Source organism: Triturus cristatus, chromosome 8, assembly GCF_964204655.1.
Source record: "Triturus cristatus chromosome 8, aTriCri1.1, whole genome shotgun sequence".
NCBI lineage: Eukaryota > Metazoa > Chordata > Amphibia > Caudata > Salamandridae > Triturus > Triturus cristatus.
This window is the reverse complement of record NC_140591.1, coordinates 191,129,412-191,143,242: the sequence shown is the minus strand read 5'-3', so window position 1 is coordinate 191,143,242 and position 13,831 is coordinate 191,129,412. Positions and strand designations below refer to the sequence as shown.

Sequence of the window (13,831 nt, the reverse complement as noted above, 5' to 3'; positions counted from 1 at the left end):
GGTGTGATAGGCTAAGTCTGGCCCCTCAACCCAGGGTCTGTATCCTGAGGCTGAACAGGTGCCTGGAAGTTGTGACTTCCATAAAGACCACCATCCCCCTCAAGTGTGACTCACTCTGCCTGTGTCATGCAGGGGTTCACCTGGTGCAGGTCTCCAGCCCACTATCTCTGTGAGGGTGAGGGAGCTCCTCCAGGTCAGAAGTGGCCTCACCAGGGTCAGTCTTGCAGTGCTCTGTTCTCAGAGCTGGCAACTCCTGATCCACTGGTCCTCCCACTGTGGACTCTCTTCACCTCCTGCCCCTCCATCTGGGCCTTTGTACTCTCCCTGCGAGAGTTGTACCCCCAGAAACCAGAGTTTTTTGGGTGCCCTGGGCGGCCAACCATCCCAGCTCATCTACTACCTGTGGTATATAATTTCCAAGAATGCAGTCAATGGGCATCTGGGGACAAACTATGACCCTCCTCGGGGCCACTTCCCCACCCCATTCTAGGGGTATCAGAGCCATGTGGTGGACAAACGCCTTCCCAAGGGCCTGACTCAATCTTAAACCCTGTCTGGAGTACAGAGTTGGGGAAATCAGTCTTTCCATTACAAAGGTCTCGCTGGCACTGATATCCCTCAGAGCACTGACCGGGATCCCATTCACTTTCCCCTGGTGAAAGTGATGACTCCCTCCTTCAGGGATCACAAGTCTACTCTGTGAGACAACTTCCCAGCTAAGGGGGATTTTGGCGAGTTCTAAAACCTGCCCCTGGTGACTACTTACCCCTATGACTGCATTTGCTTCCCCTGTAGAGTTCCTGCCAGTGTGTGGTTTCTTAAGACAGAGTCCCCCTGTTTGTGCCCTGACTGAGAACAATCAAAGCCCTGGGGTTGGAAATAGGGCATCCTGGGCCACCGCCCACCTAATCCTCCGCCCTGTTTCTCAGAAGGGGTGTGAGAACTCTTTCTCCCACTTCACTCTGGGATCTGTCTGTGTCTCCCCCGACAGTCTCCTCACTCTGCTGGGAGAAGCTGAACCACCCTTCTTGGGGTCACTCCCTGGTACTTTCATATGAACGCTGGTGCCAAACCAGAGGTCTGCCTACTTAGCAAGCTCCATGGGGCAAGTGAGCTTATTATCAACTAGGTGTTGGCGCAGCTCTGGAAAACAGTTACTGAACATGTGCTCCCTTGCAAACAAATTGTACAGCCCCTTGTAATCACGTACATCACTGCCCTTCACAAAACCATTTAGTGGCTTGCAAAAGTGATCTACAAAATCCACCCAGGACTGTCGGGCATCTTCCGTCTGACGTTAAACTTTTGCATATACTTCTGTGGGGTAAGGTAATGCTTCCTGGTGTCCTTCATGAGGGGTTACCTCATTCTGTCCCCTTTCCCTTGGGTTAACAGTGCATCCCTCCCTTCGCCACTACAGAGACTGGCCCCCAGTTCTCCTCAGGTACACTGTGCATTTCTAGGACAACCTCATAGGCCTTAAACCATTTATCTATGTCGTCCCCCACAACAAAGTTAACCACCAGATCCTTGGAGACATGGGCCCTTCTGTTTCCAGTGAACTTCTTGGCTCTGATGTCCAGCTCCCTTAGGCTCCTCTTATGAGGCATCCCCTTTTCTTCCAGCGCCAGCCTCTTTTCTTCTAGAGCCAGCTTCAACATTTTAAATTTGGCCAGCTGTAACCTGAACTCCCTTTCAGCCCTCCTGTCTGCCAATTCTTCAGGGGACAGGCTGTGGGAGGACACACGGCTCCTTGCGTCAGCAGGGGGCTCCTCTCCTGTAGATAAGTTGTCCTCCTCTGCAGCAAGTTGCAGATCTGGGTCTATGGCCAGACTCTCCACCTCCTCAAGTCCACATCCTCAGTGTTTTCATACTCTGTCTCCCCTGGGTTCGACTGCATCTTCTTGACCTCATGATAGGCACGGAGGGCTATCTGGAGGTCCATCTTTTTGGGGCCCTCTTCCCTGCAATTAGCCTCCTCTACTTACAGAGTTTCTGAAGCCAAGCCCTGCTGAGATTATCAATGTTGTTTCCAATGCATGCTACTGCTTCATTCCTCATTTCTTTTTATTCATGAAAATGATACCCCTGACCTAGTTAACATCATGCATTTACGCGGGAGTGAACCAGAACACCCCATTTTTAGCATGTCATATATTTTGACAAGTTCCCACCATTGGCAACTAGTGTGTTATGTCCAGCTCCCATCTTTGTTATGTTATTTTATGTCAATGATCATTTGTAGCTCACACCTTTAGCAGACCATTTCTTACTCTCATTTTATGCTATGCATTGCTCTTTTTTTATACTATTTCTTTTGGCATTTTGCTTTCTCTTTAGTGCTTGGAAGTCCAAATATGGCCAACAGCAAAGTAGCAGTGGTGACTGGAGCTAATAAAGGCATCGGACTGGCAATTGTGCGGGCTCTCTGCAAGCGGTTCAAAGGGGACGTGTACCTGACAGCCCGAGACCCCAAGCTGGGGGAAGCGTCTGTGAAAAAGCTTAAAGAGGAGGAGGGCTTGACATCTCATTTCCACCAGCTGGACATCACCAACCTGCAGAGTATCACCAGGCTGAGAGACTTCTTGAAGAAAGAGTTTGGTGGATTAGACATTCTTATCAATAATGCAGGAATTGCTTTCAAAGGTAAATTGTAGTTGATTAAGTCTGTACTTATTTGCTTGTCCTCTAGACCAATGATCAGAGAATGGGACTGCATTGCTTATTTTTGCTATAAACATTTCACTTCCATGTCAGTGTTAATATCATGATCTTTGTACACTAAAGGGTTTTCTCAGGACAAATGGCAACGGCCCACAGAAAACCCCTTTACCTAGCTGGTGAGCATTGGAAGCTAACTGAAAAGCCCAACGGCCAAACTGAGGTGGCAACAGCCAGCAAACCTGATGTGAAGGATGTTTAAGGGCAGTGGTTCTCGGGCGTGCTTGAATTTAGGCGTAATAATGTGGCTGCCCCTTCGAACACAACAATGCGGCGCTTTGACAAGACCCGGCTACTTGGCAGAGCAAACATACTGCTACATTGTTATTTCTTTTTTTGCAGCGTTGAGAAGCTCTGCTCCCCATCACGCTCCCTGCTATTGTTCAGAGCTGGCTCGGGGAGGACGCTCCGTATCATGAGTAGGAAGAGGGAGGCTGCATCGCAAACCTCTTCCTACTACTATGATCTCCCAATAAACACTTTCTAGACTCTTCCCTTTTCTATCCCCACATTATCCTTTTCAATCCAGCTAACAGATTCACATGTCCACCGCTCAGATTCATATTTGCCTATAATGATTCACTACTGATCCTTTTGGGTTCCGGAGTAGCGTGCTTAGGGGTAGTAAGCGCTATATAAATACAATTACAATCAATTTTCAGGAATTACGTGGAAACCTTGATTGAACAGGTTGTTGAGTCTGCCCTTAAGGAGCCACAAGCATAAAGGGCGAGAGCCAACTCTGATGATGAAAAAGTCTCTGGCCCAAAGGGAAGATATATCCAGAGTTCAGAGCTATAGGAAATATTGGAACACATAAGGGAAGTCTTAGATTTTGAGCTGACCCCGTATAAGGAGAAGGATTTTTATGCAAAATATATCACTCCACTGTCAGACAATTTGCCAATATATGATGTCATTAAAACATTAATTAAAAAAGTTTTATAAACGAGGAATTTGCTTGAAACTTTTGATCAGGACTTTTCCCTAATTCGTAACGATAACACTATCATATTCTCCTTGGCTTCTTCATCCTCACTTGCCTCAGAGGATGCCACCCTGCCTGAGATTGTTGACAGACAGGTCAAGGGCTCACTTAAGACAGCCTATGCGACTGAAGTTCTTCTAAAGGGTTTCCAGTCACTATTTGATTGTTTACAGAGCGGGTCTGATCATAACCCATTGGTGGCTAGCATGGAACTGCTCTCCCAGTTTCACTCAGACGTATCGTTCGACTCCCTGTGGTCCACTGCCACAGCTGTAGGGGCAGATGTTCAGGGAAGAAGACTCCTCTGGACAAAACCTTGAAATGTTCAACACAGGCAGTGTTCTGAGGCAGACAGAAATTTTGGTAGACCCCTTTTGGCAGGGAAATCCATGATTCTCCAGGATAATGCAGTATAAAGTTGAGACTTCATTTCATCTTCCCCTGCATCCCGACTCTTCAATTTGCAAGACTGCTACACAAATCATTCTGGCACCTAGCCTTCCCACCTTGGAAACAAAGGGATTTAGTAAAGCAATTGGGTTGTTCTAGATATGTAACACTGGAAATCCAAGCTTCAAGGAAGCCATCTACGCAAGCTTCGTACAGCAAGCATTGGCAGTCATTCAATCTTAGTGTATGGACACGGCCTCAGATCCCAAAGATTTAGATACTTTTAGGATACTGCATTTCTTGCATGAGGGTTTCCTGAAAGGATTGGCTAAAGTTACACTGTCATCCCAGTGGGCAGCGATTAAGGCATTTGAAGTCCCTTGGAAGACTTGTCAGCAATTGTTCCTCTAGCCGGTCATCTTCCTAAAAGTTTTAAGCTTAGAATACCATTAGTTATCAATCCTATTCCAACCTGAGATTTGACTGTGTTACCTATGCTCCTTTGGTTGTCTTCAAAAGTGGCATTCTTAATAGTCATTTCCTCGCAACAAGACTGGGGGAGTTAAATTATTTGATGGTATCCTATCCTTATTTGATATTTTTCCTGGACAGGGTGATTCTCAGACCAGACACCATGTTTGTACTGAAGAATAACTCACCAGTCTCAGGAGATAGTTCTCCCAGGATTTGCGTCAGACACACACTTCGTAAGCCTTTATCCCTAGATATCAGGTGGTCTCTCTTAATCTACCTCGTTCGGACAAAGCCATTTAGGTAGTCCAATGCTTGGTTTATTTCATTTAGCTCAGCCAACAATTGTAAAAAGTTTCAACTTCAGCGCTCTGTAAGGGGGTGAAATTTGTGATCATTCAGGCATATAGATCAGTAAAAGTGGAACCTCCAGAGAATATCCAGGGACTCTCTTCCAGGTCCGTTTCAACCGGTGGAGGTTTCTTGAAAGAAATCTGTAGAGCAGCCACCTGGTCGACCTCACAAATGATCGTAAAACATTACAGATCGGACCTAGCACATGCTTCAGGGAAGAATTTTTGATCAGGTGTTTTTGAATCAGAAGGTAATCGACTGTTGCAATCATTAATAATTGTATGCGGTATTTGCACAAAACAATAGTCAGTGCTCATTAGTTCACTTAGAAAGTCCTCAAATAGACAGGATCAGGATTGGGGCAAGGAGGACGGATGATAGGTAATGAAGAAATTACTTACATGTAATGTTCGTTACCTGAATCATAGTTCTTTTCATCCCAGTCCAAGTTCCACCCCTGGCCCCCCTTCCCTTTGCATGTCCTCGTGGGCTCTGTATACCTGTTATAAACAGGAAGGGAGGGAAAGAGGGACATCTTGTGCTGCTTTCAGGAAGTAGTAATAGAAAGGGGACTTTTAACCATTGGTATGGACCTGTATTGATGATAGGATGCCTCAAATAGTGAGGACTATGATTCAGGGTTGTGAAGATTACCGGTAAGTAATTTGTTCATCACTGCAGTTGTATATGACATTTGGAGCTCTGGACAGAAACACTAAAAGGACTTAAAATGATTGGAGGAGGGCAGATAAGAGCAGTCTGAATAATCTGACAGAAAGAGCAAAAGATAATGAAGAAAAGATGAGAAATAGAGGGGGTGGAAAGAGGAACTAGAAAAGTGGTGAAAGCAAACAAGAGAGAGAGAAAGAGCAAGGGAAAGTTAAGGCTGAACAAAGAAATAAAGGTCCCTGATTCGACTCAGGAAGTTGGCAGCAGGAAGGATGACGGCGAGGGTGGAGTCTGAAATTGTGATAACCAGTGATGCTGCGAGCGGAAGAGAACGTAGAATAAAAACTGTGCAAAAGCCAAGTGCGCTTACCAGAAAACATTTGTACGATAAAATTAATCTTTCATTAAGGCGAGTTCGGAGATTAGAGCTGGACAGGCTGAGGTTACAGCCTCTATAAACTCTAGATCCTAAAGATGGACCTTCCAGTGTAGACCCATAACATAATAAAGGAAATCATATATGACCACCAGAGACATGATCCCTGAAAACCTTGAGCTGTCTATCAAGCGGGTTGATCATTCGAATACTGATAATCTAGTACTACTGTCTGAAAAGCAGTCAAATCAACATCTCCAACCCAGTCTGTCGAAAGATCATGCTCACACTCTCCCCACTAAAGAAGAAACTGGATTAGCTGGACCTCTGACTGCTACAAGAGAATTATTCGAAAGCCATCCCAAGGAAAGCCCTCAACATGTTTCACCTCACGTCCATACAGTTATTTGTGTAAAGTCCCTGTCTATTATTTAGAAGTGCTCTCAGCCATATAATTCCCTGGTTACATTGCCATCACTAATTTTATAGTCTGCTGAGTCGTGTTAGTTTCCCTGCATTACCTTTCTGTGCTGCTGGGAGTTCAGTCAGAAACAGATCTTCCAGCATGTCCTCCTCAGCATCTGGTCCATGTGCCCAACCCCTCCCTTTCTGGATGGTCTTCATGCCATCGATTCCATATGGAAAGGGGAGGGGCACCCCAACTCAGCTCATTTGTTGCTACACAATGCACCTTTACAGAAGCACACAGAAGGATACGATGTACCAACTTTGGCTCCTCCCAAGGAGATTTTGCACAAATGTCGGTCAAGCAGAGCACGCAGCCCAGAGAGACAGAAAATTATTTATCTGCCTTCCTATGTGAACACGATCAAAATGTAGTTTCAAAAATAAGTCAAGTATTGTCAAAGGCAGTCGATCTGACATTTGCTGCCAGTCTTTTGGCTTTGTCAGTGCTTGTTTTGCCATGTTTCTTTTCATAAAACGTTGTGGGAGCTGCAGACCTTCTGCAACACTAACCAAAAAATAAAATTTGGAAAAAATGTAAAAAGCATTTTATAATACCTGACTCTGATGGAAACTCCATTGTGTACGTCGTGCTCCTTGTGAAAGGGCAGAATGCCATCAATCACAATGAAATTAACTAATGGCTAAATTGCGCTGACCCATTGGTCCACGCTGAAGGCAGCAGCAGGTGGAAGAAGCAGCTGGAAGTAAAATGTCAATGAGACAGCAACAGACCAATAGATGGAGAGGCCTGGCTTAAAGCCCTTATAAGTAAGTATATTATAGATAGATGGATAGATAGATAGATAGATAGATAGATAGATAGATAGATAGATAGATAGATAGATAGATAGATAGATAGATAGATAGCATTACTGACAGAGCTGCTAACTTTGGAACTGGTGAACCAGGTTCGGGTCCCGCCATCAGCTAACCGTCCTGTGATTCTGTGATTCTGGCCAAATCCGTTATTCTCCCCGCGCCTTAAAAAATAAAAAAGCGTTGTTAATAGGTTTTACCTATGTGATTAATTATAAGCTGTTTTTAGTTGTCAGTTGTAGCTTGCTGAATAGTTGTACAATATAAGTTATTGAAAGTTTGTTTAAGTGTTATGACTTGTTTAGGTACAAAAAAAGTCAATATATTGTGCTGTTACAAGTGGTATATTGGGGGTAAGTAATAGCAACATTTTCGAAAATGAAATGAAAGAGGGAAATAATAGAATTAATTGATGTAATAGCAATATTATGTGTTTAGAGGAGTTCTGACAACTTTTGGGCACGGTGCCACTGCACCTGCAGCACCATTCAAATCAGGCCCCTTAGTGCCTGCAAGATAACTGCATTTGTGACTGCCTGTTTAATAGTAAAATACAGTAATAATAGGTCTTTAGTTAAGTTATGACAACTTTTCACTGCCTGCACCATTTAAATCAAGCTCCTTTCAACTGCATGGTAACTGCAATTGTGACTGCTTGTTTAGTGGTAAAATATAGCAATATTAGGTGTTTAGAGGAGTTCTGACAACTTTTGGGCCCGGTACCTCTGCATCTGCTGCACCATTCAAATCATGACCCTGTTGTCTGCAATGTAAGTGCACCTGTGACTGCCTCTTTAGTAGTAAATTATACCAATATTAGGTGTTTAGTGGAGTGCCTAGAGAATGTTCTCCTGGTGTCACTGCACATGCTTCACCATTGAAATCATAACCCTGCTGTCCATAAGGTAACTGCACTTGTGACTGCCTGTTTAGTTTTACATTTTTGCAATAATCTTGATTTATGGGTCCCTAGAGCTTTTGGCCCCGATGCCACTGCACCTGCTGCACCATTCAAATCAAGTCCCTTTTAACTGCAAAGTAACTACAATTGTGACTGCCTGTTTATTAGTCAAATATAGCAATATTATGTGTTTAGAGGAGTCCTGACAACTTATGGGCCCAGTGCTACTGCACCTGCTGCACCATTCAAATCATGACCCTGCTGTCTGCAAGGTAACTGCTCTTCTGTCTGTTTAGTACTAAAATATAGCATAGCCCTTGTATATTAGCTTTATTTTTAACATACAATGTTTATTACAACATTTAGAATGTGATCATAATGACCAAATAGATTAGGATGAAAAAATTAATCCGGTAATGCCTACAAAGTGCAAAAAAGGTACTGAGGCATGAATAGGAGATGCCACAAATGTTCTAAGGATAAAGCATCTGCTTTACACAACTAAGCAATACAAAGCAAGCATTCCAGCCTACTGTTAGAAGCTGTCTGCCTTTTCCATGGGAAGAGATCTTATCTTGACAGTGAATGGGGCGTAAACAGTGTGAACAGCTTTAGTAGAAGTATCGTAAATGTGTTCAGCCAGAGGAAGTTAACAAAAAGAAAGTTCCTTACAAAAGCAAATTAACACAGCAATTCGGCTCTGGGAACTGATAAGAGCCCCCTTTTAAGATATATTAAATGCAAGAGATATCACAAGCACAGCAGAAGCGCTGTGCTGGCGAAACCCAAAAATGAATCTGACCTTGTGTATTGTAAATTGTTGCTCATGTAAAATGCACCTTGAGTTCAGCTATATAATACTCAAAAACATGTTACTAAAACCAAAAGGTCTGTGCTAATGCCAAACCTAAACATGGTAAGCGTGTCTGTCCGTCTGTCTGTCTCTCTCTCTATTGATTGATTGTAAGTAAAGGAAACATTTTGTGGAAGAATTAGTGCTCATGAATTATAGTAGTTAGTATTTTTTATGTACCTCAAGTTTACAGCAACTATTTACTTTTGGTTAAATTGGTTTCCAGAACCAATATAATCAATGGATGGCTCCATAATCTGTGTTCTGTGCACCATAAACAATGCAGTAAATTATTAACTGTGTAAAGCAGCCCTCTGTAAGAACTTAAACAATGTTTTCTTGTTTTCCTTATCATGACAAATCAAGAAGGTGTTGATCAGACTCCATTTCACACTCAAGCAGAAGTGACATTGAAAACCAACTTCTTTGCTACCAGGGATGTCTGCACAGCGATGTTACCTCTAATGAAGCCACATGGTAAGCACTAAGCTTCTAATATTGTACATCTATATGGATGACTGTTTCCTATTCCAAGTGCTGATGTCTGCAACAGACATGTGACACCCGACCCCCCCCCCCAGTCAGCTGTGTGCAAACTGTAGGATTGTGAGTGACTGCGGACGTGCTGTAGGACATGCACTCAACTAGATGTAACAGTGAGAGGTTGATATTGGCTGTTCAGGCACTCCACCCATGTAAACATACTAGATGGCATTGGATTGCTTGCTGGCATGTTTCATCTATCAGCTAAACCACCCTCTCCCTCTGTGTCGACAAAGAGACGCTGTGCTCCCATAAATGTAGCCAGAGGCTTGCAGACTCCTCATGTACCAACAGTGACTATTCTGAGGCTTCATTGCCCAAGTGGGAAAACGTTAATGGAATTTATCAGAAGCTGAAAAGGTTTCCAGTAATCTAATCAGAGGGGACATTCTGTCTGTTAGTTTGTTGTTTCAACTGTTCTGCAGTGATGCAAACCAAGACAAGTTCTTCAACAAGACGCAGTACTAATATCCAGCCCTTGTTGACCATTCACTAATAGTTGGTGGTGTGGGCGGATGTGGGCTCCTTGCATGATGAACTCAGTGTGGTAAATGTCACAAGACAAGAGGTCAACCATTGAAGAAACATATGATCAGCATAGTGAATATAGCAAAATATGAACAAACTGATGCATTTTTCCAGACAAGTGCTATGCTGACTCTATGGCCCTGATTCGGAGTGGCCTGTTTTTTCCGATCGGGATTGGAATCACAGGCTCAGCAGTAATTGCTGCATCCCCACAATTTCCCAAGGTGAATTTCAGCAGATCAAACCTACTGACAATTACCAGGGGAAAATATTTGGCAAATAACTCTACAAGCAGACTGTGGTGAGTAAAGCACCAAAATCCACTTGCTATTACCAATTTGGATGGGAAAAACTAGTGTTTGCAGTAATCGGCCCGATAAATACTGAGCCCTATGGCATTATTTTTTATAGTGGAATATATAACCCATCCCCCAATAGGTCACTCATATTGAGACTGAGAGTCTAAGTACGCCTTTAGTATAATAATAAGGCTGAGCTGTGCCAGAACTCAATGTCTACGTCCACCCATTACACAAGACTTATCTACTCCTGTACTTCAAACAACCTTGATGGTCTTCCCTGCCAACTTGCATTTGGGAGACTTCCATGAGCTCTGCGGTCCATGGGATGTATTTGGCCCTGCATGTCCAGACATTGGCAGAGCTGGGGAAGAGCTCATAGATGAAGCTGAATAGAAAGTTAGGCTTGGTGGGATGTGGGTGAGACTTGTAAAACTCATAAGAGGAGAGACCACAGTGAGGAGAAGAGGCACGGAATGAACAGCAAGGGTGTAATAAAAGAGGGGCATTCAGTGCAAGCTGAACATGGAACGCTCATGGTATTGAGCGTGGGGCAGATGTGGTAAGTTGGGCAGATCATGAACGATGGCAGGTTGAAAGCAAAAAGTGGAACGAGGACAGATGTTAGGGAGTCGTCGTGGTTCAGCGCAGAGAGGGCATATTCTAGTGAGGACAGAGTGAGGAGGCAAGGGCAGGTGAGCAGGGAGGCCGGGAGTGGGCACTCTGAGGAACACAGATTGGACTTGAGGAAAGACTCTATTTCCAGTTCAGAAAAACATTGTATACAGTTCAGAATTGTATCTTTTTTTTACTACAACTGAAGTCCTCTTTCAAAGGTCTTGAGTCCTTTATCCCTGGTATGTGATGACGATTTTGGAAATAAATGAATTTGAATATAAGGGATTTATATTTCAGATTTTGGTATTCAATATTTTTTTTGTTAATGAATTTCCTAAAATTAACATAAGAGTTCCTTTCTTCACACAGGGAGGGTTGTGAATGTGTCCAGCATTCTTAGTCAACACGCTTTGGCCTCTTGCAGCAAAGATCTCCAAGAGATGTTCCGCAGTGACACCATCACAGAAGACGAGCTGGTAACACTCATGGAAAAGTTTGTTGAAGATACCAAGAAAGGAATTCACAGCCAGGAGGGCTGGCCCGACTCAGCGTATGGAGTTTCCAAAATTGGAGTCACCGTCCTGTCCATGATTCAAGCCAAGAAGTTGAACGAAGAAAGGGGGGCTGATGGAATACTTCTTAACACCTGCTGTCCTGGATGGATCAGGACAGACATGGGCGGTGACAGGGCCCCAAAATCTCCCGACCAGGGAGCCGAAACACCTGTTTATTTAGCACTCTTACCCAGTGATGCAGAGGGACCCCATGGTCAATTTGTTTGTGGAAAAAAGGTGGTAAAGTGGTAGAAAACACTATTGCCTTATGAAAAGGTGAAGGGAAGTTGAAAGGAGGATCCTTATTTGTACTTCTTCTCCAAATCTCTTCCCTTCACTTAAAAACTACCATTACTGCTGTAAATGTTAATATGTCATTTTCTCTCATTTGAATTCAGTGTTACCACATGCTTTATAAGTACATTTAAATGCATGAGATCTAAAATTGCAAATGTCATGTTGCACTGAGGAAAATAGAGGGTTCCAATTGTATACAAATATATTTTCAATAAATTAATTTTGGGCATATCTTGGTAATTACCATTGCCTGACTTAACTGTTGCTATGCAATTGAACTCATTTTCAGTGTAGGGTGTATACCTTTGTTCTTTTTAACAAAAATGTCTTGAATTTATATGCTGTGAACCAGTGTTATCTATTGCAGTTTCAAATGAGCTAGGCCCAGCATTATTCATAAAGCAGATTTAATGGCTTATCTATGAAAATGGAGTTCAAGTCACCATGTCAAATATTTCATAGGTAGGTTAAGAAGCACTGGCAAAAAATAGGCCTTGGCTGTAAACAGAGATACAGCTGCTGACTGTTGAGATGCGAACTCTATTAGGAGGGAGGGGGAGGGACAGACAGAAGCAACTGGGTTGCCACACACACAGGAACGAGGTAGGAGTGAGGGAGCTCTGATATACAGACACAGGTAGGGAAAAAGAGAAAGGCTATGGACCCCCATCAAGTGCTAAAATTGAAATGATACGGAAACATGCAAAAGGAAAAAGAGTTCTCTGTCGTCAACTTTGGCAAAATACAACTGATCAAATCTGAGCACTGGGAGAACAAATTGTTCCTGAGTGAACAAAAACAAGGAAAATGGTCTTTAACCACTTCTTTGGTTTTAGTATCTGTCCCTATTACGAGGGAGAGGGCTTTAACAAGCAGCATAGCCTGAGGCAGAAGGGCTATAAGGCTATTAGAACAGTCCCCCTGACCGGACCCCCACTGGAGTTGCTCATCTAAAGTGAATCCAAGCGACTGCATTATAACTTGCCCAAACATTTTAGGAAACATTTTTCTGAGCGTCAAATGCATTGCAAATACTTGATTTACTATACCTTGTAAATTTTATATCCCCGGAACCCTCTGGTGGATCTTTTTTATTGTGGCGTCTAAATTAAAATACATAAAATACAGTCTATTTTTATAAATTGGTGTTGGTTTTTTTTGGTGGCTTGTTGATTTCTTCTTCTATTGTTTTCTTGCTGTTTAAATGCTTTACACTTGTTCCTTTGTGTACGCTTTGCTGCTTAAAGGAATAGCTACCCAGGACTGAGCTGAAGGTTTTACAAACAAAAAGAAAAGGGTCCTAAAGGGGTTGGTAATTGTATAACACAGAGACATTGCACAACCCCACTATATGATGCACCCCATTTCCTCACAAGTGGGTCATGTGGGCGTTGTGGAGAAAGAACATTGCTAATCCTGTTCTTCTGCTTACCAGTACTGTAGTCAATCCCTGTGATTAATTAATAACATTGAATACTCTAGTTACACAAATAAATTCATTTGGTCTCACACTTCGAGAAGTCAGTGAAGAAATAAAAAACTCTGCCCCAACTTGGCCAATTTCCTTTACTGCATTACCAATTCTCTCTCAACTCACCACTAAATGCTCTGTGTTTTGGATGTTATAAATGTGAAAGTAGGTACAAACAATGTAGCCCCTATGCAAATCATGGGAAAGCACATTGGAAATATGTGATTTTTCTAGAGGGTAAGCCTGAAACTGTATGTTAACCCCATTGCAGCAGGGAAAATTGAGTAAAACCACCCAGGAAAACACACATATATATATATATATATGTGTGTGTGTATATATATGTGTGTGTGTGTGTGTGTGCGTGTGTATATATATATATATATCTATATATTTATATCTATATAGTCAGAATAAGGGTATTAAAGTGCAGAGATCTGTATGGGGGTGCAGGGGTCCAGTGAGTCCAGGCAAATGTTTAATGATGGGTTCCTAATAAAGAAATGATGTCCCA

General features: G+C 42.9%; 1 protein-coding gene across 5 annotated transcripts in view; it reads left to right on the top strand.

The window, feature by feature from the left end:
• Positions 1-12,988, top strand: part of LOC146801814 (carbonyl reductase [NADPH] 1-like) — a 45,104-nt gene extending 32,116 nt beyond the window's left edge. For 3 of the 5 annotated variants that reach the window (XM_085621311.1, XM_085621312.1, XM_085621309.1), the window contains exons 2-4: positions 2,341-2,646; positions 9,374-9,484; positions 11,365-12,988. In XM_085621311.1, coding sequence (XP_085477437.1) covers positions 2,358-2,646; positions 9,374-9,484; positions 11,365-11,801 — 837 coding nt within the window. In that variant the 5' untranslated portion in view covers positions 2,341-2,357 and the 3' untranslated portion in view covers positions 11,802-12,988. The remainder of the gene's footprint in view (positions 1-2,340; positions 2,647-9,373; positions 9,485-11,364) is intronic. The other 2 variants (XM_085621313.1, XM_085621310.1) reach the window with 1 other exon arrangement.
• Positions 12,989-13,831: the final 843 nt, after the last annotated feature.